Source organism: Filicampus tigris, chromosome 5, assembly GCF_054856515.1.
Source record: "Filicampus tigris isolate MCC_2025a chromosome 5, RoL_Ftig_1.0, whole genome shotgun sequence".
Lineage (NCBI taxonomy): Eukaryota > Metazoa > Chordata > Actinopteri > Syngnathiformes > Syngnathidae > Filicampus > Filicampus tigris.
Window position 1 is genome coordinate 12,555,221 of NC_141221.1, and position 27,696 is coordinate 12,582,916.

General features: G+C 40.5%; 1 protein-coding gene across 2 annotated transcripts in view; it reads left to right on the plus strand.

Moving 5' to 3' along the window:
- The window catches only part of LOC147147325 (uncharacterized), a 36,715-nt gene extending 17,592 nt beyond the window's left edge, over window positions 1-19,123 (plus strand). The window contains exons 2-16 of one of the 2 annotated variants that reach the window (XM_086031627.1): window positions 4,690-4,745; window positions 4,881-4,993; window positions 5,772-5,846; window positions 11,313-11,450; window positions 11,751-11,828; window positions 11,926-12,077; window positions 12,204-12,258; window positions 13,294-13,368; window positions 13,445-13,553; window positions 14,957-15,481; window positions 16,330-16,806; window positions 16,899-16,988; window positions 17,076-17,203; window positions 17,981-18,032; window positions 18,146-19,123. In XM_086031627.1, the coding sequence (XP_085887753.1) occupies window positions 4,690-4,745; window positions 4,881-4,993; window positions 5,772-5,846; window positions 11,313-11,450; window positions 11,751-11,828; window positions 11,926-12,077; window positions 12,204-12,258; window positions 13,294-13,368; window positions 13,445-13,553; window positions 14,957-15,481; window positions 16,330-16,806; window positions 16,899-16,988; window positions 17,076-17,203; window positions 17,981-18,032; window positions 18,146-18,282 (2,260 nt within the window). In that variant the 3' untranslated portion in view covers window positions 18,283-19,123. Of the gene's footprint in view, window positions 1-4,689; window positions 4,746-4,880; window positions 4,994-5,771; window positions 5,847-5,884; window positions 7,501-11,312; window positions 11,451-11,750; window positions 11,829-11,925; window positions 12,078-12,203; window positions 12,259-13,293; window positions 13,369-13,444; window positions 13,554-14,956; window positions 15,482-16,329; window positions 16,807-16,898; window positions 16,989-17,075; window positions 17,204-17,980; window positions 18,033-18,145 lie in introns of those variants that run through there. The other variant, XM_086031628.1, reaches the window with a different exon arrangement.
- Window positions 19,124-27,696: the final 8,573 nt, after the last annotated feature.

The window sequence follows — 27,696 nt, forward strand, 5'->3', positions numbered from 1 at the left end:
AATTGATTTTTAAGAATTGTGAAATCGTTTAGTATTGATTATTGATAATGAAGTGCACTACTTAGCTGGATCCAGCAGAGGTGCTGTTAATGTGATGAAAAAAAACATAATGGATGGATGGATGTTGAACTACAGTACATCCATGTAATGGCACTGCTGCAAGCAGTATTAAAACAAATGGTAGTTCGGAACATCCACAAATAATATCAAAAACAATGAATAGATAACAGTATATTGATTATTAACTCATTCACTGCCATTGACAAATTTATTTGTCTTTTCACAGTCCACCCATTTAATCCCATGAATTTATTTATATTTTGTTTTGAAATTTTTTCAAACTTTAGGGTAAAAGAGGCTCTGAAAATGTCTGGCAGCGAATAAGTTAATATTGATTTATTGATTTCATATCTGCCAATGGGTGAATTAGTGAAGCTTGTATTAAAAAAAAAATTGCAAGCCTTTCCCCGTTGCTTGTACTTGGCGGCTTGTCATAGTCACCCTCCACCGTCTGGAGAGCCTTGTCCCGTCCCAGCGGTGAATTGTCACTCAATGTGTCATATCACAGGGCAGATATAGACGAACAACGATTCACAACCACAGTCACACGTATGGACAATTTTTAGTTTTTCTTAACAAAACGCTGGATTACCCAGGAATACCCACGCAAGCGTGGAGAGCATCCAAAGCCCGCACAGGAAGTCATGCCAGGCAGACATGCTAACCACTGGTCCACATCCGCATCACTGAGACATGTAGTGTAAATCCAACCTAAAATGAAGTAAAAGCTTAGATTTAATTTTGAGAAGCTGTACCATAGAAAAATAATCTATTCAGATCTGATTTTCATAGAAGAAATAGTTCCCGACATCACATTGTTGTGGGTGGGGAATGCGCCCTCATACGCATGCTGACCTCTGACCTTGACCGCTTGTCAGCAATGACCTTCTGGAATGTCTCGAACTGTGAGAATCAGTGGATTGGAGTCTTAATTCTGGATGCTTTTAAGACTAATACAGTAGTGGCGTGTGTTTTTTTTATGGCTGATCTGGAAACATGAGATTAGTTAAGCTTGCTGGAGACTCTTGGAGAATGCAGTCAGGAATTTGCTTGTCTACGTATAATGACCGAGGGAATGACCATGCAGTTCATAACTTTCAAAGTGGTTTCAAAGTCTGCCGATTGGCAGCTGGAAAGAAGCTAGCTTGCGTCCTTCTGTTATCAAACCTCAAATATGTGCTTGTGAGCGAACACCAACATGATCAATGTTGTACTTTAGCCTGCACCTTGGCTTGTTGACTGTTTAGGAGACCAGACATACACGCTACATGTTTTTACTTTGAGGATTCCATCAGCGGTTTGTCTGTTTTTAAAAGCTGTTTGGCAGCACCACAAATTGCTGTCTCCAAAACATCCAATAAGAATAAATCAGCATCTGTCATTCCATTAAAATTAACATTGTAGCAGTCGTAGAGGCACGATTTATTGCAGTGCTGTCATATAAAAGTACATCAGTATTATCCTGTCCTATAAATCTGTGTACTCTGTAAATATTAACAATTACCAGCACAGCAATAAAATAAAAAGAATGTGAGAAGAGGCTTTAATCCTCATGCTCTATGCATGCAGCTTGCTTACAAACAACATAGTAATTGTGTCTCTCAGTGCACACACACACACACGCACGCACACACACTGATTGACTTTGGTTAGCCTTTGTTCATTGTGCTCACACTGACCTTTTCCATCATGATGCTAATTAAGATGTTGTAGGCTGTTATTGTGTGAATACTTAGAGACAAGCTTAGAGACAAGCATTCACGCAAAGGCTGTTGTGGGTCAAACAAATATTTCCTATCATTATTATTATTGTGATTTTTGAAAACTGATATATAGCAGGGATGGGCAACTGGAGACTCATGCGCCAGGATCCGCATTAGTACAAAAAAATTGTGTCGTTCGGGTAAAAAAGGAGGACGAAATATATGTTCACCAAATTACAACGCACACCTATCAGCCTAGTTTGCTTAGAGACGCTATCAGCCGTGAAAGACACAACACAAGTTGCCACTACAATACTGACCACAAAAGTACACAAACAACAGCGATTTTTTTTTTCCCACACAAGAACCGTTGACAGTTCGTTTGAAGTGCATGAGGTGTTACTAAAGTTGTCCTCGAAAACATGAATATACTCAACGCTTAGTTGTGTGTATGATGGCTTGGAAAAACGTCTGTTGTGACCGATGGCAGACTCGCCATGCATAGGACATGCATTGGGTCAACCATTACAGCCCTATACCGCACGATGTAATAAAGGTGAATGTTTGGGGATTTTTTAATAACATGCAGTACAAACAGAATAATATTAAATCATATTAATATGATATCTTTACGTAACATACTCAAAATGAGTTCTTACACTTAATGTTGGTTTGCCGTTCAGCAGTCTTGTGCCATCTCTGAATGAATTTCGTTTTTTTTTTTCAACTCTTTTTTGTTGAAGAGAGACTCTTTTATTCATAAAATTAAAATAGTTCAAGAGGAAAGTTTGTCATAGGAATCCCTATGGCTCCCCAGTAGTGCTGATAAAAAATTGTGGCCCCCTCCATCGTTTTAAGTTGCCCATCCCAGATGTATAATAACAGTGTCAGTGCTTATGCAAGAATAAAATGTGTGCAGGCTAGTTCTGATATTAATTCTGTTGCTTCAAAAATATTGGGCTTGTGGACTGAATATATAGAAGCCTCCAGGGGCAAATTTGCATGCTATGAGCAATGGGTTTCGATTGCATTAATAATTGATTGTTAAGAATTCCTTTTGAGGGTATGGAATTGATTCATTAATCATACCTTGAAGCAATTGAATTTAAATGGAATGCACTACTGTGCAGTGGTGCAGTCTCAACTAGTTGATGATGATGTGCGTTATGGAAGGGTTCAGCTCCAGCCACACTGCTATGGCAAAATTCCCCCGCGAGGTGTTATTCTGCTCAATACACCACTGTCATGGAAACAGGAGTACAGAACATTCAAAGACTGATTTTCCCATCCATTTTCTAGATCACGTACCCTTTTAAGGATTGCTAGTGAGCTTGAGACAATCCCAGCCAACAAAAATCACTGAATTGTACAACTGTACATGATGTTCCAGTGGCTTCATTTTTTTTTTTAATATTGTACAATACAAGTGTTAAGTACAATTCAGTTATATATTCAACATTAAAGTGTGTTTTTGAATACTGAAATCCAATTTCTATTTCCCTTTACATTTTATATAAGTAATTATTTTAAAAGTGGGTTTTGAGTTTTTCACCTAATAGCAAGATTTGACAAGGGTGTCGCCACAATTGCACAGCACATACCTCGTTAGCCACGCCTTCTGTCTCTGATAGGTTGTGCTTCCTCGGGCGTGGTGGGTTCTTACTCCCCCCATCAGTACAATTGGTTTATTTTATTATTTAAGCACAATGTTAACGCTCAAACTGTGCAAAATACTACAGTGGCTTACAATAATATTCAATATACATTTTAGTAATTTATTAAGACAAAGTAGTTCATACAAATACTTTCTCATGCTTATGCATACACGCACACAATTACACACACGCACACGCACCCCACGTACACACGCACACACAGTACCTTCACCTTTGACCCTTCATAATAGCTGCTGGTGGCCTTGTGCACTCACTACGCAGCTCCAGATGTTATTGAAATTCCCTCAGGAGTTTGAGGGAAAAATTTACTGACAAATGCAGACACGCACATTCCAATGAGTGTTCAGCTCAAGATTAATGCGTTACATTGATATTTACTCTCTCACTACACGAAGGATACCTGCTGAACGCACATTCGTACATACACAGGGAAAGTTATGTTAAAGATTTGACAGCTCACCTTTCTGCTGGGCAATTTACCCAAAATAAGCCAGGACTGGATGAATGTGTCCTTTAATGCTATTTAACTCATTCACTGCCATTGATGTATTTATTTGTCTTTTCACAGTCCAGCCATTCAATCCCAGGAATTTATTTATATATTTTTTCTTTTTTTACAAACGTTGGGGTAAAAGAGGGTCTGAAAATGACGGGCAGTGAATGAGTTAACTGAAAACATAGTTGAAAAGAGTGTTACAGTCCTTCTTGCCAAAAACAGTTTTTACTCACTTTTATCTATTTTAATGCTTAGTTGCGTTTGAGCTCTGAGCATGTGCGCGTTTCCTCTCCTGGTCCAAAGTTTGACAGGCTGAAGGATGCCATCCAAACACGTTTTTACCTGCAAAATGTCACAACCTGCTTTTTCTCTGTTCTGCTTCTCAGCTCGATGTACAGTTTTAGCAGTCATCAAAGCAAAGTTGATGATAGGTGGCTACACTTCTGCCGAGTATCTGTGCTCACTGCCAAAAACAGGGGTGGAATAGAATTTCTGTAACTTCTTTTGTCAGTGCATTTTGCTGACGCTACATAACAAACTCATGTTTAGCAAAAACATGTGCACATCCAATGTGCAACACGTGTTGCGTCCGTACGCTTGCCTTCTTTTCACGTGATGGCGACGCTGATGTGTGATGATGACGCTGATCATTTTCAAGCTGTCAACCTGATCGCGTCTCGCTGTCAACACGACGGATGTGTTTGGCATGTCTTTGTCACATATCCTGACCTCTTGTGTGTCTGTGTTTCCACAGGGCTTTATTTGTATACGAAGGCCTCACCAACAAGCTCAAACTAGCTGACTCAGGGGGTAAGTTTGATTGTCCTATTTGAATATGTCAGAAATACACATTTTGAATTCCTAAGCTGCTTAACTTCAGCCTTGGAAGAGTTATTGTGCCCGCATGTGTTACAAATGTCCTACTTTTTTTTTTTTTGGCGAAAGTGGGCGGTGTTGCAGAATTGGCCGGCAAGTTCCATGCATCCAAGCCACAATATGGACTGTGCAGAGTGGGAAGTGCAGACACAGGAGGCCCCCGCGTCGCTATGATCGCATGGGTAAAAACATAAGAATACGCACGCAAAAGTGGGATGTGGTGTTTTCATCATAGTTTTTCGGATTCCCCTTTTTCACAACACACACATCTAGTCCTGAAAAATATTTCTGAAGATGCAGTATTGAGGATGTATTAATTTAGCAATATTAATTTAGCAATAAGTATGTTTAATAGTGGTGCAGACTTCTACTACATAATACTCATTATGTCCTATTTTGTTCAGCTTATTTGGCTATGATACATGCGGCTACTTCGCACAAGACAGCAAATCAATGTATACAGTGGTGCCTTGACTTAAGAGTTCATATTGTTTGCGTGGCCATGCTCACAACTCAAAAGACTTATCTCAAATCATACTTCCCATTGTAATGAGTAGGAAGGCCATTAATCTGTTCAATCCCTTGTGCTGACGAACAGTTTTGCAAATGAGTGACTCTGTGCGTGATTGCAATACAGTACTCTATTAATCTGTTTTCATTGTGGAAAAAGAATATATGCCAGTGAGTATTGTTATAGTGTATACATTTGTTTTTGTACAATTTGGCTTCAAATTATCATTCCTTAAAGCATTATAGCACAGCCAAATAGATCTAATTCATTAGCCCATCTTTGGCATTTTGCAATGTGTGCTAGCATCATGCTAGCTGATAGTCAAAGTGGTGTGTTTGCTTCAATTGTATTTGTAATTGTCTTTGTTTTATGTTTAGTTTGACAGTAAACGTATAGTTTATAATGGTATGGAATGAGCATGAGTGTTTGTATCCTGTGTTTGTTTGCAGGTTGGTGAACATGTGGAAGAATACCGCCGGACGGAATGTGCCGGACACATTCCAGCCATCAAACACTTCTTCAAGGTCCAGTAGAATAAATTGTTTTAATTTTACAAATATTTTGAAGTTATACGTCAAACCAGTTTAGTTGTTTTGTCTGTTACTTTGGGTTTTAGAAGCTTGTAAATGCACCAAACTGTGCTCAGTTCACAAAATTCCCTCCAAGGAGAGACATTTTTCAGGCTTTGTTCTCTATATTTACCCACTCAAGTTGACTGGGTATTGTTTTGTAAGTTTCCTGTGTCGACTGCACTTCCTGTCCTAATTCCTGTGTCGGTGGTATGTGGCCAGCAGTGATACCAGAAGAAGATTTATTCTAGCCTTGGTGTTAAAAGATTTACTATTGCTCCTCCTGACTGAGAAGGCCAGTGGTGACAGGACGGAGAGGAACAAGCGAGGAAGCGCTCTCATGAGGAAGGCGCATCAGAAGGGACCACCAGTCCTATAGTTGCTATAGCATAGCATATCCACTGTATCTGTGCATCTTGATCAGTGTTTGTTTAGTTGTGAAGGCGGCTGACCCTAAGGTTTATGAGTTTCCATATAAAGGAATCTCCAAGTCGACTGTGTGGAATGTTTGTTGTTGTTTTTGTCAAGTCTGGACCATTGTGAGCCACCGAGATCTCCAAACCTCTTTTGTGTTAAGTGTGTGTCCCTGTGAGCTCATGGAGTGGAACACTGACCCAAAAGATTTACAAACGTGGACATTTTTCACTGCACAATATGGGGATTATAACTTCTAGCCTTTTCTCATACATCAGCAAAGTTGCTGCTGTGTTAAAAGGCACTATTAAGAACGAATCTGTTCAGGTACATGCATGTACATTTACAGTTCAAAATCGTTCTGTAAAGACAGTAAAGATCTCATTTTTCATAATAGATCGGTAGCATAGCTTATATAAAGGTGCGGCTTATAGTCAATAAAATACGCTAAATACAAATAATGTCTTCCAGGCTCAAATCCTGACCATCACAAAAGCTTTAATACGGTAATTGTATGGGCAATGTGGTAAGGAAAATTTTATGACTTGTGACTCGTTAGAAGTTAGACATTGCTAAACCTTTGCCAATGCATGTGGTCATGCAAAAAAAAAAAAAGAATTGGGTCTGCTTAGAATCGTCTGAGCCCTCTTCCTGTGTATATTCATAACGTTTCTTGCTCCCCTCTCAACATGTTTTGTTGAGGCCTTTTCCAGTTTTTGTTTTGATGTTCACGGTATTGAGCTCTCATGGCTATGATCTGCTGACGTTTATGCAACGTATGCATCACTTTAATAAACTCAATAATTTACCGATTAACATTTAATGACTGAATGATGAACTGAATTGAACACTTTTCCAATGAATGATGATTCAGCCATAAAATGCCTTCAAATAGTTATGCAATCTAATTAGTGCAATTTGTCTGCTGACAATGAATTTCCGTCAATCAACAATCCGACAAAATTCTCACACCAAAATGTACAAATTGAGTTTTGTAATGCATTATGTGCCAAATATTTATCTGTCTATCTGTAGTCTGTCAATTAGAAGCCATATATTTTAACGGCGAGGTTGTGGAGAAGTTTGAATGTTTCATTCCAGATCAATTCTATCTTTCTTTCCATCTTCCTTTCTTTCTTTGGATACTGCGTGTCGGAGCTGGCCAAAGGTGGAGTTGCGTCAAGGCGAGCCTTGGGTGTGTTCCATGCTCTGCTGCAGTGAAAGCTAACATGTGAATAGGGTGCAGATGTTGTCATTGTTGCACGTTTCAACTCAAATAACAGACACAAGCCAGGCACAAAGGGTTGGAGACAAGAAGGTAGATACAAAAAGGCTAAAGAAACAGAAAATAAGCACGTGGGACAAGTTCAATGTTGTTTTAACATTTGTCTTTGAATTTATTATACCCACATTTTGGCACGAGGCCACGAGGTTTATAATTTGCAACAGGAGATTTTGTACTCAACAAAGAACAGTGCAAGTATTGTAAATATAGAGCAAGCATAAAGCCGGAAGCACTTTTACTAGTGAATTCAAGTGTCTTTTATTGCTTCTTTGGAGCTTCAGTTGAAGACCTCTTGTGTGGTTTTATTGCGAATTTTTAGTTAGTAGGTCTAGTTAGTAGGTTTGCAACATGCAAAACTACCTGAGTACCGTATTTTCCGGACTATATGTCGCGTTTTTTTTCATAGTTTGGCCGAGGGTGCGACTTATACCCTGGAGCGACTTGTGTGTGAAATTATTAACACATTATTACCTGTATATCATTTCACATGTTATTGTAACCCACATAAAGAAACATAAAGATAAATCCTTAAAGCTATTAAAACGCATGAATAATTTAAACAGTTAAATCTAATATTTTGTTAAATAAGTAATTGAAAAAGTATGATAAAAAGACAATTTGCCGTGTCTGTGGTCTTGCACACACGTACGGAGAGCGTTGTGAAACGTAACGTAAGAATACCGTTCAGCCTTTTGTTGCCTCTATTCCATTTTTATTTTAAATTGTTCGTCATTTAAATTCTAAACGGCATGTCTGTTCTTGGTGTTGGATTTTAGCAAATGAATTTCCTCCAAAAATGCGACTAATACTCCAGTGTGACTTATATATGTTTTTTCCTGCTTTATTATGCATTTTATGGCTGGTGCGACTTGTACTCCGGAGCGACTTATAGTCCGGAAAAGTTTTGTAAGAGTTTACAGAGTTTTTTTTGTGTGTAAATTTTTTATACAAATTTTATCATGCGCAGCAATGACGCGACATCATCTTTAATAAACCTCTCATTAGATGAGGTCAATGAGTGTTGTTTCATATCCCCAAAATATTTCCACCTCCTCCCACCTTACTACCTCGCTATGTGCTTTGTGCCCTTGCATGTTACACCACTGATGCATTACGTTCACATTAGAAGTCACAATTTTATGTCATGTGAACAAGTACACACGCCCTGCAGTGTGAACACCTTAGAGTCTTCAGGTAATCAAATATGCATGTTTTTGGAATGTGCGAGAAAGCTGTACTGGAATTCCAGATCGCCAGAATTGTGAGCTCTGTTCTTCCTGTGTGGAGTTTACATTGTCTCCCTATGAGTTTTTTTTTCCCACTGCGTTTTCTAGCTGCCTCACACATTCAAAAAAACATTGAGTTACGTTCACTGAAGACTCCATAGGTGTGAATGTATTGTGAGTGAGTGTGTTTTTTTAAAGCAACAGGTCCATAGTACCCCTGTCGCCCAGTTCAGCTGGGATAGGCTCCAACCCAAGCACTGTAGAAAGAGGATGGATGTTTGGAAATGTAGTCAAACTGTCATAATCATAAAACCTTTATTATAGCAGTACTGGCGATGTTTGAAATAACATCATGCAAGTGTAAAATTTACAAAACGTATCCAATGCTATTGGTAATAAAGCACTGCCAAATGTTTTTAGACAACTTGCGATACATTTTTCCTTGCGTTGCATTTTTCGCTTCTGAAAATTCCCATCTCAGAGGCATTCAACTTAAACGGTTCCACCGTACTTATCTTGTGAAACCAAGGTGAAACTCATTCCTGAGCAGAGAGATAGCTTCTAGGTGCAGACATCAGTACTGTTATGGAAAATATGCCAAGCTGCTATGCAACATACATGTATGTGCACAGTATGCCCTGAATATGTGTTTCGTAATTGGTTCTATACCTCTACACATCCTGCATTTAATGACTCATACAAACTGAGAGCTGGCTGTTGTTTGGTAACATTCTGATCTTGAAACTGTCCCATAGCACTCATAATTTTGGCTGTCCATTTGTGGTGTTCCTAAAATGAGTTTTATGACTGTCCTTTCTATCACTCACAGACTTGTTTGCTAATAATACAAGTGTGGTGTGCAGTGCTACTCAAAGTCGACTACAGTATTCGGTCCTTTGGGACTCCAGACAACCAACGCACAGGAAGTTTCTTATCAATTTTATCGGGCTATATTTAAATGTAGTATTGATGTTCAAACTGCACACAATGTTACAAGTGCATTTTTAAAATCCCGTAGAGTAATTTGTTTGCTTTTCGTGTACAGTACATTTGTAAAGTACAGTTCAGTTGTATTTAACTTTTCAAGTTCAAAACATTTGCATTTCAGCTACAGCATAAGAACTATTTGTTTTTAAACGAGAAGTCAACCCCCAAAATATCTTAACAATAATGCGTTAGTGCCCACTGTATCTGTGTAACACATTTTCAGTCGACAGAAAGTGACAACATGACCGCTCCCTAAAATTTCTAAAAACGGGTGGGTTTTTCTTTTAGACTAGTGAAGGCACAACTTTTATTTGACTTATGTGGAATACATTTCAATTGAATAATTGAAGTACTGTGTTTTTTTTTTTTTTTTTCAAGTTTCAGCGCAGTGTTGTCATCATGGAAGGACCACCATAATTACAGTGAAGCACATTTGTGGCAGCATATGAATATAATTTAATAATATATTTTTTAGCAAAATTCCATATCCACAAATCCAAACTTAGTCACTGTCAAAACCTCTCTTTGTAACTTTCAAAGCAGAAACCAGACAGTACATAAATTCTAATCTGGAATCTAAAAATATGAAAGCGATTAAGACTGTTGCTTTATGTTATCTATTTAGAATTTTGGTTTAAAATCCCCCTGGCTTTTCTTTTTTTATTTTCTCTGTGTATTATGTATGTATTACTAACTGTGTTTGGCTTGTAAAGTTTAATAAAACAAAAATAATAATAACAATAAAAAAACATTGGTGGAAGCATCATGCTTTTTGACTGTTTTTCTTAGCTGGACCAGAGACATAGTCGAGTTGGAGGGAATTATGAACAGTTACAGTATTTTACTCAGTTTTAGCACGAAACCTTCAGGCTTCTAACAGAAATTTGAAAAAAAAGTTCAAAGCTGAAAATTAACATAAGTTTGAACGTGATTGGTTACTTCTGAACACAGCCACATCACCAGTTATAAGAGGATGTGCATTTTTGCCCTAGCATTTTGCATAATGTTACAATGGCTCATGATAATAAATATGTTTTGGGGCTAAAATCTCTTCCTCGTGTTTGATGACAGCTAGGCCTCTCAGGCAACATTGTTATATAAATACAATTCTAAACAGATTTTATGTAGTACTTAGTGTAAATGTTGTGAGATCACAGCTCTAAGTGAATGTTATTGGCAGTTTTTGAAACACCAGCGTACAGACACAAGAGTTAAGTCCTGTATGAGGCTTATTTGGATATTTTTTCGTAGCTCCCTCTACTGTCTGTAAACATCCACATCCTCACAGCCGAGGGAGACTTTATTTTCCCTTTCCCTCCATCCTCAGTTGCACAACAGTTTGGCTCTGAGTTTGCATAACTTTAGATCCGTCCAAGTGAAAACCACCAGAGGCCCCTTTTGTGCTCTTGTGTTATGGGACTTTGGTGTGCGTGCATGAGCAGCTATCCTATGTAACATTATATTCACATTTGTCATACCCTAATTGCTGTCCTCTATTCTCACATGTAGGAGGCGCACGCCTTCATTAGTGCACACAAAGCGGATGACGTGACAGAAGAGAAGATAAGAGCTGAGCTCAGCAAGACCCAAGCTCATCCTCAGTGGGCCAAGAAGAGCTCCAGATTCTCAGAAAGGGAGGACATAGTTGTGAGTAGCTGCAATCCTCCTCGTGACCACTAGATGATGGCATAGACTTACTTGGCAAATCATTTGTATTTGTGCCGTTTTCCTGTTGAAATATTGGACACAATATGCTTGTGCCTTTCCTTATAGGTGCATCTGGATAAATTAGAATATGACAGAAGAATTCAGTTATTTCAGTAGTTCAACTCAACAACCGAAACTGATATTAGAGAGATTCTTTAAACACGTAAAAATACTTTCCAGAAGGTCATAATGACATGTAGGTGTTGTGTATGATCAAAAATCTGTATTGTTTCTCTCAAGGGTACAAACTATAGGAAGACCAATGCTGCAATGGAGATGAGACTCATCAACAGAGACTCTTTTTGGGCACGTGCAGAGGTATTTTGATAGACCGCTTTCTCCTACTTTCTTCACTTAACCACTGTGTATGGCTGGATGAATCGTCACATGAGCAGTTTCTCCTTCATTTTGTCAGCGAGAAGAAGAACTGAGGAAGGAAGAGGAGAGGAGACGAGCTGTTGATGAGAGACGGCGACTCGAAAGAGAACGGGTTTTGAAGGAACGGAAGGAATCAGAAGAGAGAGATCGAAAAATGAATGAGAAACTACGGATGATAGAGGAGCAAAGGTGAAAAGAAGGCCCGTCTCCTCGCATTGTGGCGACAACTCGACGTGTTTTTTCTTGTCTATGTGGCAGCTGTGCGATTGGGGAGGCTTTCGAACTGTTTGTTATTCATTTTTTACTGTCATGCAGGCGAAAGCAGGCAGAACAAGAAGAAGAACTGCGCAGAAAGGAGAAATTTAGATGGGTGAGTAATACTGTATGGGTTTTCAATTCCCCTTCTATATTCTTCTAATAATTATATTTTCTTGCAAATACAGGGGGTTCTCGGTTTATGATGACATTTCTACAGCCTTAGTTTCGGTTAATGATAAACTAACCTATCGTATAAGTGGTGCCTTGAGATATGAATTTAATTTGTCTAGTGACCACGCTTGTTACTTAAAGCACTTGTATCTGAAATCATCTTTTCCTATAGAAATGAATGGTAATGCCATTAATCAGTTCCAGCCTACCCCCATAAAACACATACTTTGTAATACATTTTTTTAACACATAAAATTGCACTGTAAAATATAATACTTTATCAAAACATACAGTAACAATATAATTAAATATAATGCAAAAAAAAAAAAACTTTTTTTTTCAATTCAATGGACATTGTGCTGCTCCTTGTGGTGGCGTGCAAGCCTTGTTGACCTGGAGGCAGTATGTTTGTAACGGACTTACATATACATGGTCACAATTGCTCACTTAGTTGAAGTAATATTAGTCATTTTTCACAGAGGATAAAAAATGGGTGACTATTGTCATAGTTTCTGTCAACATGCTTTGCTCCACCATTAGCTGTTGCTTAAAGCGCTATAATGCTATGACACTGATGCTATTTGTTAGTCCGTGCATTGTTTGTTAGCATTAAGCTAAATGGACATTTAGGTTAGACAAAGCTAGTTGACTGCAATAAACATCCCGAATTGTTCACTATCACTATTCACTTACCGGTTGCTTAGAATCTCACAATTTTGCTTGCCCGTCATAGCAAGAAAACGGGCAAGGAATGGCTCACCTCTTGAAAAACACATACGTCGGGTCACTCGTATCTAAAGGCACCACTGTACATCCGACCAATTCAGGAGTTCTTAGTTATGAGTTTCGTTCCTACTCCATCGAAACCCCACACAAAATTTGAATGTGCTGTAGGAGTGGAACTTTAGTGGCTAGTGTAAAGTGAGGACCTCTTGTACATAAACCATATAATCTAAATGTGCATCCATGCGAACAGGAACTACAGCAGAGAGAGCATGAGGAAGACATGAGGGCCCGTCTGAGAAGGAGTGAGTCCATAGAGAAGGCTGCTGTAAGTCAGCGTTGAATCAGCGTCAACGGATGAGATGGTCAATGCTGGCCATCAGTGACATCTTTTGTATTTGTAGGAGGCAGCGGTGTTAGTGTCCCAGCGCTCCATGAACCCTCGGGAGTTCTTCAGGCAGCTGTCGTCATCGTCGTCACAAAGTCCAACAAGCCCTGGATCTTCACGTGCTGGTATGTAAACACCAAGCACAGTATTCACTGAAAAATCTCATTGAAGAAAAGGTGCCAGGTCAGAGAGTTCCAACTTTTTCTTTCATTCTTTCTCCAACCTCTTTGTTGAGCAGCTTTTACAGAACACAGTGTAAGTAGCCAAAAAGCTACTTATGTTTAGTACCATCTATCAACATTGCTAATTTCTATAGCAAAAGTGAATATGCAACATTGCTAATTTCTATAGCAAAAGTGAATATTCTGTCGCTGTCCTGTGAAAAACACTTATGTCCAATTTTTGAAAAAGAAAAAAAAATTCACAATGCAATGTCTGTAACACAGAAACACCATTCACGTAAAAATAAGAAAAATGAAAAAAAAAAAATATATATATATATATATATATATATATATATATATATATATATCCATCCATCCATTATCTGTACCGCTTCTCCTCACAAGGGTCGCGGGGCGTGCTGGAGCCTATCCCAGCTGTCTTTGGGCAGTAGGCGGGGGACACCCTGAATTGGTCGCCAGCCAATCGCAGGGCACACAGAGACAAACATCCGCACTCACAATCACACCTAGGGGCAATTTAGAGATTCCAATCAACTTACATGTTTTTGGAATGTGGGAGGAAACCGGAGTACCCGGAGGAAACCCACGCAGGCACGGGGAGAACATGCAAACTCCACACAGGGAGGCCGGAGCCGGGATCGAACCCACGACCTCTGAACTGTGAGGCGGACGTGCTAACCAGTCGACCACCGTGCCGCCTATATATATATATATATATAATAATTGTAATTGTAATTATATCTCTGGTGGATACTCAGAGTTGTTGGGCTTGACAAAAGCAGGCAGAGTCAGGCACTAAGAGTTACTTTTTTGAGTACCCAGCCAGCCCCGTTCCAGGTGTGCCCAGCTGGATGGCGTAAACTGGTTGCTCGTCAATCAGGCTTTTGTCATTGTCATTTGTAACATTTGACTGTATGCAGCTAGAAATGACAGGTGTCAGAGAGTATTGTCGACTGAAAATGACATCACAACTGCTCAGGGCTCAGGTAACGACCAATCACAGTTCATCTGTTTTCTGAAGCTGAGCCATGAATGGTCGTTATCTGAGCCCCGAGCATCTGTGATGTCATTTTCAGTCGACAGAAGTGACAAAATCACCGCCCCCTGAGATGACTAAAAAGGGGTGGATTTTGCTGCTTAGCTCATATCCCACAAATGCAATATCAATCAGAATGCCGTGTTTCCACTAGTGGGCTCGCTGGGAACATATCCTTGAAAAAATTATGTTTTGGTTGATTTCTACTTTAAGATGAGGGTGGAAAAGTGGCATGAGTGGTTGGTGCCTCACCATTTGTGGATAGCAAGCTGCCACTTTACGATGTGAACCTTTCTGTTTCCTCCAGGCAAACCATTCCGCCGATACCAGCGCAGCCTGACCGACACCGCTTTCATCTTCTCCAAAGCAGAAGACAGGACGCCAACCTCCCCACTCAGTTCCCCCCTAGTGTCCCCCTTCTTCCGGGCTTCTCCCTCCCCCATCCGTGCCACATCTCCTCCCTCGAGCCCCATTTTCCGTCCTCTTACCTCTCCGACCAGAGTCTCCCCCTTGTCACCGCCCACCTCCCCACTTCGTAATGCCCCTCCGACCTCACCCCCACTGCCTGCAGTGCCCCCTGCTAACCAGCAGCCTGTTGAAACCAAAGCTCCGTCACCCACAGAGCCCTTTGCACCGCCAGCCTCCATTAATCTGGAAGCCTCCTCATTCTTTGGCTTGGAAACAAGCATCCCTACTGAGTCACTCCCCGGGGTTCTGCCATCCTCACCCCCAAATACGCCAATCGAGCCAGAGCTTTCCACTTTTCGCTTCGAAGGTCCACCTCCGCAGCCTCCATCATCTCCTCTCCCTGAGATACCGCAGTTTAACACGGGTAAGGTGAAGATTTGGAAAAGTAAACTTTGAAAAATGATAACGACAAGTGACGCTTTTCAAGAAAACCACTTCCTGGGCTCATTACTTAGCCAAAGAATCATGTCATCTATTTTTGTCTTTCAAAAATTAGAGACTGAAGTTACATGGATTCTTGTGCCAAAGTCAAATCCACAACATTCCAGACAGTTAACACTGCCAACAGACTGAATCAGAGCTCTGCTCCAAGGAGCCATATTGCTACAGGCCAGGCACAATTAAAAAAAAAAAAAAGAATTTTCACCCTTAAAGAGGAAGCCAACCCAAACATTTTTTTTCAAGAATATGTTCTATGCAAGCCCCGTAGTTGAAACACGGCATTCTGACTAATATTGTGTCTGTGCAATAAGAGTTTTAATCCACCTGTTTATAGCCAGCTCAGGGAGCGGTCATTTTGTCTGGGTCTGTTGACTTAAAATGACATCACAGATGCTCAGGACTCAAATAATGACCAATCATGGCTCAGCTTCAGAAAACAGGTGAGCTGTGATTGGTTGTTACCAGAGCCCCGAACAACTGTGATGTCATTTTCAGGCGACAAAAAGTGACAAAATGGCCGCCCCCAGAGATGGCTAAAAACGGGTGGATTAACTGTTATTTCATAAACTCAATATTTATCAGAATTCCTTGTTTCATCTATTGGGCATGCATAGAACATATTCTTGAAAAAATATGTTTGGGTTGACTTCCCCTTTAAAGTATAACCCTAAATACACTTTGATGCCATCAGAAACTTAAAACGTACGCTCGTCTTTTATATATAGTCTGTGTTAATGTTAAAATTGTACTACAATATTTCTCCATCAACAGACCACCACGCAACCATGTTCGTCCATACCGACACTGGCTACAAAGCGCAAGCTGTACTCCTGGAAGTAGACGAGGAGGAAGATGACATAGAGGAGAAGGAGGAAGAGGCGTTGCAAGAAGATGTGGTGGTGAATGAAGCGGAGGAAGAAGACGCGGAGGAGAAGAACGAGGCAAAAGAAGACGAAGAGGAGGAAACCGATGTGCAACGGCAACCTTGTGCATCCACTGAGGAGTCAGCCCAGGCTGAGTCAGAGGAACAGGTGCAGGTGAAGCAAGCGCAGATGGTGCAGCAGGAGGAGGAAGAGGAATCAGAGCAAGAAGTTGAGCGTGCATCCCCAGAGGACAAAACTGAGGAGGTGTGTGATGATGAAGAGGAGGTCACTGAAGATAAAGAGCACAATGACCAATTGGAGGACATTCAGAGCCCAGCTGAACCAGCTGATCTTTCGGAAAAAGACGAAACGTCCGAGCTGGCAGGTACTGTTGGTTCAGTTGATCACATTATCAGTGTTCTAATGCCAAACAAATCATTGCTTGGTAAAAAGATGAAGGTCAAATCGTCATTTCAGATGTGGACCACATTTGTCAGACCATCAAGCTTGAGACGGTGGTCCTGGCAACCAACGGGTTCACAAATGGAGACGATGAGAATGGCATAGGTTTGTTTTGAAATACAGTACAATACAAAACACATCATCGGCACTACTTGAAATGTCAGCAATGATTCCTTCTCTGATGTCCTTCAGGGAGATCTTTGAGCCCGTCCGATGCTGAAATCAGCTCACCGGAGCTGAGCGGGTGTTATGACCTTCACAACGCAGCAGAGAGCGATGACATCAACGAAGAGAAGGAGCTGTCAGAAAACGGACAAGCGGTAAGACAATGAAGATTTCGGATGAATCCTCCCAAACATGACATTTACAAAAATCCCATTTCAGTCCACACAAAACCGCATTCACAGGCGAAGTTAATGCCAGAACAATAGGTCGTGACCCCGAACCAGAGGCTTGGAAGCCATCAATCCATCTGTTTTCTAAATATGGGGCTTCTGAGAATACCCATGCTCCTGTGAAGCTGATTTAAAAAATGAAAAAGTTCAAAATGATCATTTGTGTTAAGTTTCACATTAATACTGTAGATGGCAGCAAATGCCCTTTTCAAACTGTTGCTGCTTTGTGAGAAGTTGTGAAGGTACAGATTGAGTGCAAAAAATGGGAGGGAAGGAAGGAGGGGGTTTAAACCATCAATATTTTCTTCTATACAGCCAATACTGTACTTATTTTATATTTAACACTTATATTAACAATGGTATGGATTTGTAAAGGATTTTTTGAACAATAAAATCACTATCATTTTCATTTCCCTTTTAAAAAAACATGCCTCTTGTCATTCTCTCATGCTGTATGTTTAATGTTTTGTTGTTGCAATTCTGTCTGCAATGTTGAATTTCTGTGGAATATTGTCTGAAGTTTGTTTCTATAATTAGATGATTTAAGATACACTTATTTGGAGTTCTGAGCATGGTCACAGAAGGAATTTAATTTGTTTCCTGAGGCTCCACCATAATAATAAAATTGATCACTTATAAATGTAATTTAAAGTTGTTGTTTTTTTTAATTCCAATGTGATTTTCTTTCCCTCTCCACTCAAGGTATTAGCTGAGCAACAAATATGCGTCAGAGCTCTGTACGACTACCAAGCAGGTAAAATGCCACTTAGGGGATAATCTCTCCTGAGCACATAAAGTGCCTCCACTTACCGTAATGACTGTGTGATTAGCGGGTTTTCACAGCATATTATCTTGCGGTTCCCACAGAGGACGAATCTGAGATCTCCTTTGAACCTGGTGACATCATCCGGGACGTGGAAGCGGTTGATACAGCTTGGTGGAGGGGATGGAGCAAAGATGGACGCCAAGGCTTGTTTCCTGCCAATTATGTGGAGACCATATAGCACATACGCACACAGACACACTTACTCACACTCTCAGGGACGCCATCATCCCTCACAATTTAACCTCTGTATTCCCATCGAGTCTTTGTATTTTCCATAAAGTGTGAAGAGAAATATGATTGTATGTATTGTCATGTTCCTTGATTAAAAAAAAAAAAAGATCCGATAATTAGCACACATTAGCTGTAACGCCTCATATTCTCAAACAAAACAGTCAGGACCTTTATTTGGGACCAAAATAACTTATTTCCTCAGGAGTTACTGAAGGAATGTTGGTGGGCGGGATCACATCACATCTCAATGACAAATGATAACAAACTTGCTTTTTCTTGTAAGAAACACAAACAGATTTTGTATTGTGTGTGTGTGTGTGTGTATGTGTTCATGTTGATTCAAACATTATAAGAAGAAGCATTCAGTTCTCATTACAAATACTTACTTCACTGCTCATAACTATACAGTATAATCAAGATATACATGTAGACCTCAACTTATAATCATCTCCTCAACTTTCCTGAGATATTTTACAGCACTATATTTGTTACTGACAGTCTTTCATATCTTGATTAACTGCTGCGGAACACAGCAGCGGAGTTGAAAGTCTCCGTATTTGCCTATATCAATCTTGGAGACTGTGCTGTGTTTTGTTGTCATGGTGATGTCTATACTTACATCGTTTGATTAAGTTGTCTTCTGTCATTCCGAATGGATTTGAATTAAGTCATGTAACACCGACAATATACAGAAAAACATCCTCAGACTGTAATCGGCTTAAATCTAATTATCATACTGTATATAAAAATGTATAGCGACAATAAATATTTCATTTTTGGGTTGTGTACTGTTTGTTGTGTGGTTATTTTGTTTGTATTTACTCCGGACTTACAAAGATATAGCGCATCTACAAACAGTTACATTAAGATGTTTCTCTCCCATCCTGTATTACAAGTGTATATTTCTGTATATCTGTATACAGACTGCGAGTATTTTGCCACCTTTGCTGTACTCTTTTTTTTTTTTGGCCAGCATCTTGCCTTTCAGAGGACTGTCAAGTTTTTCAGGTGTAGTTTTTATGATTGCCTGTAGGTGGAGACAATGGCTTTTCTAATATGCCTGAAGTCACCCACTGAGAACTGAATTGAAAACATTTCCTGGGAACAAAATAAGCAAAATATTTTGACAAGCAATAAAGGATTTCTTTTTGTTAGGCACACCTTAGAAGTGGTACATCCAGACGTTCTCAAAGCTAAAAATTGCTAATGCCGCTACACCTCAAATAGGATTCCACCCCTGCCCCCCACCCCCCCTCGCCGGGTAATAATGATTGATTGAATGTGACGTTAATATTTCTTAAGCATACAATTTTCACATTTATGGGACGTAGAGGGAGGAGGGTAGGTTACGCTCCTGTGCTGCCAGTTCAATAAGAGTGTTAGCAGATGCGCCTGTGTTTGAAGAGAAAGTCAGTGTTTGACATGGGTCTCATCCTGCCTGAAATGATACTTGTTGACAGACTGAATACATCTATCAGGCAGACTATTCTGTCACGCTTGCTCCGCAAGGCTAATCATCAGTGATGAGGGTGGAAAGGTGATGTGCTTTATATTAAATACTAATTGGGTTGCAAGAAAAAACACAGTAAAAATTCAAATGAACAAGATTGAGTGATTGGGGAAAATGTTTTGGGGTTTTTTTCGACATGTTTTTAACAAGGCTTCCAAAACCACAAAATATGATTCCATATGCACTATACTGGTGATCCCCAGCATAGCAAGGAATTTTGGAAAACTATCTTCTGATTTTGTGTGAGCAGCTTGGGGAAGGCCCTTTTCTGTTCCAGCATGACTGTGCTTGGTGCACAAAGTAAGGTCCATAAATGGATGCTTGGATTGGTTTGGTTTAGAAGAACTTGACCTCAATCCCAACAAACACCTCTGGCAAAACCTTAACAGAGATTTCGAGCCAGCCCTCTCTGTCAGGGCAACATTTTGTGACACAAATGCTCTTTTGGAGAATGGATATAAATTCCCACAGACCTCCTAGAACAACTGGTGGATCGCAGGCTGCATGCAGGCACACTCTGATTGAGCTCCTTGATTAGTTTTTGGCAAAAAATAAAATAACATTGGAGGAACGCCGGTTATTTTATTATATTGTTATTTTTTAAATACAAATTCAAAAATGTCTTCAAAAATGCTGGTAAACACGCAATATGTTTTCCTCAAAGAACGGGGTAAATGGGGGAAAAATCCCATAAAAAATGGAAAAACCAAAACATTCCAAAATATTTAAAAAAAGAAAAAAATCTGCGAATCTACAGGTGCTGAACTGCGAATATGCAGGGATTTTTAAGTTGTAATATCACCATTCACCACTAGATGGCAGACATGTCTTAGTTGTGCTTACACTGGGTCTTATACTGCCCTAAATTACATGAGTAGGCCTAAAATATTTTTGCGAGTTTGTAATCATATGCAGGACAAACATAATGCCTGTGATACCTTGTCATTGGGTTGGTTGATGTTTCACCTATGATCATTAGATGGCAGTAATTAGCATTTCAATTTGTTGCAGAGGATGAGCAATATTTTCAGCAAAGCTGGGCATCACCTAACCGTTACGAATTTCCCGTCTGCATATTTAGCCGAACCTCGTGGTCCCAGACCGTCAGGAGTGGGGCACCTGCCTGTGACGTGGTACCGGTAAAGGCCGTTTGGCCGACTTGGACTGCACGGCCAGGTCGGAAATACAGACGGGAACTCATAGGTGAATGCCCACTTCTGATATTCAGCCTGTCTACATATCAATTGTCAAATATCTGTATCGTAATAAGATATAAGTAAGGAGACTTTATGGATGTTTGAAATGTGTGATTCTCTTTGTTTTATGTTTAGTTTGACAGTAAACTTCAATGATGCATGGCAATAAACAGCTTGAAGCCTCTTGAAGAATTTTATCTGCCAAATGGCTGCTTGTCGTGAAGTGAGTCGAGCTGAGTTTGATGCCACCATCCAGCATTCATATCTCGAATGTTTATGCTCGCAATCAACGGAAAAAAAATCGGCTGTGTGTAAATCAAGGTACCAATGTATATATGTATTTCTAGCTCTATAAATATAGTGAGAACCTTGTTTAATTTGCACAGTGTGTGTTAAAACAAGAGCGAGGGAGGAGTTGGAAGCAAAGAAGGAAAATTGGTGCGGACAGCTGTGTCCTGCTCCTTCGTATCCGTGTTCCCATGGTCATCCCCACAACCAAGAGATCCCTTGTCTCTTCTCATTAAACCCACTGATAGGGAGACACCAGCTAATGTGCCAGTCAATTTCCCTTTCCCCTTTGTCCAAGGGCTCTTCCTTCATTCTGTGACCCTCATCTGTTACAAAACCCCTTCAAGTAAACCACACACACACACACCCCTGACTTTCCCTTTATCTCTTACTTAACTGTCAAAGCTTATCTGACCGGTGGAGGACTGACAAGTGTGGGATGACCGGGGTGAAGTGGTGGTTGGGAGGTGCCACTCATTGCTGTGTTTATCAGCACAAAGGCCAACGACAGCAACCTAATCTGACCTGGCTGCTGATGGCTCGTGGCTCCCTGGCTGCGTCTCTGCTCTCAAACAGACCCCAGGAGCCTTGAAGATACCCTCAAGGGAAAGGATAAGCATATACGTACGCACACACACACACACACACACACCAAACACATGTATGTACACACAACCGCAGACGGGACTATTCTTAGCTCACATTTCAGATGCAACCTCCTTCTCCTTGCCGCTCCTCAACCTCGGCCTGTCATTGCCTTTGTGATGTTTTGCTGCAACTTTTGGTCATTAATTATGTTTGGTGGAGTTGTCACCGGCTTCTTACAACAGCAAGCTCGTAAGCCGGTCCTCGTGTTCTCTTCTTCGCGTTTTTGTTTTTTTTATGGCCAGCAGAAGCAAGGGTCAGCCTTCTGTTGCATCCCTTCAATATTTTACCCCATTTCCTTAGTCGTTCAGGATGAGGGCCACACTCTCCCACCCACCAATGCAAAGTGCTCTTGAATTTACAGTTCCCACTCTACTTGGCTGTTGTTTGGCACTAACATACTATTCTTAAAATATCTACGAAGTTCCTGTTTTGTTCTTTGCCTTTGCTGGAGTAAAGGTTGGCATTCTCAAGCAGGCACCTGCATATACGAGTGCTCGCTGGGAAAATTTGATCTCATTTTCTTTTTGGCTCCTTGTTGTGCCGGGGCAATGTTTACCTCAGGCAACATGTCATCCAGTGGATCAAAGATTACCTAGCCAATAGGAGCTGCTTTTCAAGTGGTGCCGCTGCAAAATCCACCACTGAGTTTGTTTACTTTTGACACCCTCTCAAGGCTATGTAACATTTATCCTGGGAAGAATATTGTCCAAACTATCGAGCCTCCTCAACAAATCTGCTTTAGCTCGGTGATAATTCCATGTGGTTTATGGCTAGATCAAACCTTTGCCGTTAGACGTCTCTCCTATTCTTCATGCTGTCATTCCTCTGTGTTCCTTTTCAAGATTATCTTCAAAACGGCTGAATTAGATAACGCTCCACATGGCTCTATAGCCAAGATTTTACTGTCAGCATCAAAACCCAGGCCATTAACTTATGAAGCCCTCTTTGGCAAACCTCCCTTTTCCCCTCCATTGCCATCAAACACACTATTATCCTCGGCCGGTCTCACATAACTCTGACAATGAACAGAGGATTAGAACATCTCGCTATCTTCAAGCAAAGAAGAAAAAAATCTCCTTTTACTAGTCCATGGTGAACACTGTTTGGCAGCATTTTCCCTCTTCGGATTCCCGAGAGGCTTTTTTTCCTTGCTTTTTACGACACAATTGCTGCGCTTGCAATCAGCCAACATGTGGCATTGTGATCCAATCACAGGATTTCACCCCCCCCCCCCCCCCCCCCTCGTGCATACATGGTAAGACTCTCCTTCTATTGTGGAAGAATCTTCAAAGCAGTTGGGAACCACAGGGGAACATTGGGAGTTGTTAATTAATACAACAGACTCTGTACAAATGATTTATTTTCCTGATTCTAAAGATGAAAACAAACATTTTTTGCATTGAATCCATCGACAACCCCCTTTATCCTGGATGGTGAAAGGCTGCTCCTCTGAGAAACTCTGCTATGGTTCCGGGAAAAAAAAAAAAATCTGTTCAGCTTTATTGGATTTTATTGGGTTTTTGTTCATAGCAATCATTTACGTTTCCATCCTGTAAATTGACAAAATGCTTTTGCTGAAATGATATTTTCTAGTTTTTATGACTGTCACTTGAGAACTTGAGAGACACTGCGATAACCACTGAAAGCCAATATTTTTTTTAAATGGCTTTCAACCCTGTAAATGACTTAAAAGGTTCTACAGCAATTGTCCTGCGATTATACACCTTGTAGCCAAATTAACGCCTCAAGAATTTAAGGTAAAAGTCAAAATCCATACATAAACGTGCGTACAGGCTGGTATCAGCGTGAATTGTGTCTTCGGCGAAAGACCAGCAGGGTTAATCAACCCCTGCCTTCATTGTGACACACTAACCAAGACTCACACATACTGCCTGTGGCATCCCAATCACTGCCAGATGCTGTGACTTTCTCTAAGACAATTCATTTCACAAGTACATCCGAAGGGGCAATGCCGACGGTGGCATTCGAGGGAGACAAATGAACACAAAGAGGCGTGCGTATAGTGAATGATGGCCATACGCCAGTGGCAGTGTGGTAAAAGGACACACGGGATGAGGTTGAGTTGATTCTCATTCACAGCCTTGCCCGAGGACACGTGGATAATGTGAGACATCTTTTCTCACACCATTTAAGCAACGCCCATGGGGAGACTTTGTTTTATTTATTTTATTTTTTATGATTGAACTAAATGACCTCAGGTTGTATATACAGTATGTGTACATGTTTTTGATTTAAAAAAGAAAATAAACTGCAATTGTGTGGACCAAATACAGAGGGGGAAAACACAGAAACATGCTCTAGCACAAAATACAGAAACATCCATCCATCCATCATCCGATCCGCTTATCCTCACGAGGGTTGAGGGTGTCCCTATCCCAGCTATTTTTGGGCAGCAGGCGGGTTACACCCTGAACTGGTTGCCAGCCAGTCGCAGGGCACACAAAGACAAACAACCATTCACACTCACACCTAAGGACAATTTAGAGTGTTCAGCTAACCTACCATGCGTGTTTTTGGAATGTGGGAGGAAACCGGAGTACGCAGAGAAAACTCACGCAGGCACGGGGACAACATGCACACTCCACACAGGAAGGCCAGGGCGGGATTTAAACCCACGACCTCTGCACTGTGAGGCGGCTGTGCTAACTAGTCGACCACTGTGCCGCCCTATACAGAAACATGGAAATTATAAAATGCAATAAACTGCAGTGATTCCTAAATATCATTTTAAATACCACCCGTTCTTGAGCACCCTATAAAATGGATTTTTGCTCTTGTCCCTTCATCTTGATGACCTCCTTACTTATCAAATGTAGCCCAGTGTAAAATTACTGACGTGAATGTATGGAACACCAAATTGTTTCTTGTTTCTTTGTGTGTTTAATATTTTTATTTTACTAAATGTTCATACTGTTTGTATTTAAACTTACTAAGTTGTGTGTTTTCTGCTATTGTACATTGATTCTCAAGTTACGTTAATTATTCTTAGTAGGATGTAAAGGTAATGTAATTGCATTGTTCCTGCTAAGTGGAGGCACCTTGATTTCTAATTTATTACACAGGTCCAGAATTATTATTTTTATTTATAATTATTATTTTATCTCCTGTTTACCAAGTTAATTTATTTAGTTGTAAAAGTACCCAGGACCCCGCTCATAGGGGTCCACCATTAACAAGAGCGTTAATACATTAGCTACATAAGGTGGGTGCTACACAAATAGAACAGATTAAAAAAAAAAAGAAAAAAAGAAAAAGTTTTGCATCAGCATTTTCGATATGAATGTCTTCCATGGAAATGTGGGAATATTTTTATCGCAGGAAATAAATAGTAGATATTATGCTCTGAAATTGTGTCTCTCAAAACATGCAACCAACATTTTGCCATTTGGGAAGAGAAAAACGTGAGCAACATGACTCAGTAGAAATGATATCATTGTTTACATCCAAGCTAAGTGCTCTCTTCTGTTTTCGCATTACTTTCAGTGTTTTCAGCCATAATGGAGTATGTCACTCAAACCGACACAACCCTGTCACTCAAATTATCAGAAAAAATAGAAAATATCAAATTTTTTTATTTTTTTTATTACCACTGACTTTACTACGCCCTCCACAATTGTCATTAAAGTTTAGAGAGTGTTTATTGTTAAGATATAGAAATGACAGTGGTTAACTTATTTTAACACCTGTTTGCATGAAGTTACCTCAAAACTTGCTTGTATAGGTTAATGAAGGTTGAACGATACCGATCGTGGAAGGGATGAATCATTTTGTTTTAAAACTGGATTAGTAGCAAACTAAGTAAAAATTCAAAGTAAAAGCAGTGATGCGACAATGATGCTATTACAAAGCGGAGCACTGAATGAGCATTCAATAAGATTGATTCGTTCAATAAGAAGAAGATCGCAACTCCCAAGAGTTGAAACTTTTTGAATTGGATACTCCTACAAAATACTTATAGCTTTGCAAGTACCACCATCATGACCAACATTAAAATACAGTGGCATAAAAAGCCCAAGTGTTCATCAAAAAAACGAAACACAGTAACCTCCCAAAACGAATATTTAATAATATTGCAAGCCACTGTAACAGAATGTGCAGTTTCATAATCACCATTGCAATTAAATGAACGAAGCAATTAAAAAAAGTTGATTGACAAGGGCCACTTTCCTGCCTGTTTCCCATCTGCCCTTGCTGCAACACACCTGATTCAAATGATCAGCTCATCAGCAAGCTCTGAAGAAGCTTGATAAGGATCATGATCTTTTGAATCAGGTGTGTCCTTGAGGACCGAATTTGGACAACCCGCCCTTAACATGTTTGCATGCAGTCTTGGGATTGCTATGCTTTTCTGTTCATTAATCTTCGTCTCTCACTCTTCGCACACAATTTCACGCATTGCATTTTTCAGTTCAATCAATTGTAATTGTATTAAGAGCTGCTCTTGGTTTTAAGCTGCTGTTGCGGTGATATAGATGTTAATCGTGCAGATTTATAGTGGATAAGACACGCAAGGCAAGCCCTTGGCAACCCAGGCACGCTGCCCTGCCCCCGGGGGAGGCGGATGATGGAGAGCAAACAGCTAATAATTAATACCCTGATTACACAGGCTGCAACAACACGGGGAGACAAACCTCCGCACAGCCGGGTGGGGACCTGACCAAGACCGATAGCGCAGGAGCATGCAAGTACACACACAGATGCACAAACACACACCTCCTGAAAGCAGTCAAGGGCAGCACTCACACAATTATTGCCATGACATCTACATTCCTACAGTCAGGAAGTAGGAAACTGGAGCATGGCGCAATAAACACTTGCCTATCGTGTGTTGAAATGTTATCACGAGGTGGTGTTTGAATTCTCACGGTAAACACAGGGCGGGGCCCGCTGTCAGCGCTAGCTACTGTGACACATTTCAAGTACCGGTAAATAAATCAAGCAGAGAAAACCGCTAAATCCAAGTTACCTTGTACACAACTGATAGCCATGATTCAAAGGCGAACAGGAGCATAAAATGTGCTTAGGCTGTAACAATAGCACCTCTCAGACCAAATCCCCCCCCCCCCCCCCCCAAGTGCGTGTGTGGATGAAACCCCCGCCCCGCCCCCTTACCTAAGCCAGGATAACAACGTAAAAACGTCATGGTCAGCCTCATTAGCGCCCAGACTGGAGTTGCTTTGATTTGGATGTGTATGCGCAGGCTCTGCAATGGCTTCCATATGAACACCCCTCCACTTTTTAATATAAGCAGCATCATGTTACTCTGAGATGAGGTGATCCCAATTTCTCACAAACCTCAAGTATGCTTCTAAATGTGCTCGACATGTCCAGGATTTCCTTCCATTTGAAAGGATGCAGGGGCGATGTGTGTTTTCACTACAGTGCGGCTTTCCTACCTCATAAAGGCGTGTGTGGCTATGTGTGTGTGTGTCTGCGAGAGAGAGACAGGTTGTGTCTGAGTAAAAGAGAGTAATGAGATGCCAACCGTGGAGGGAGCATCCAGGGCCCGGGGCCCACAGCCCTTGGCCACCACTTCCTTTCCTCCATGCCACATTGACTGTTTCCATTACCACAGTGGAAGGAACAATAAAGAGCTGACGTGTGGATGTGTGGTCTGCTAGCAGAGCAGAGGCCTGGACACTATAGGACAGATTGGACTATGCTACTGGAACCTCAACACTTTGAATATACTGGATTT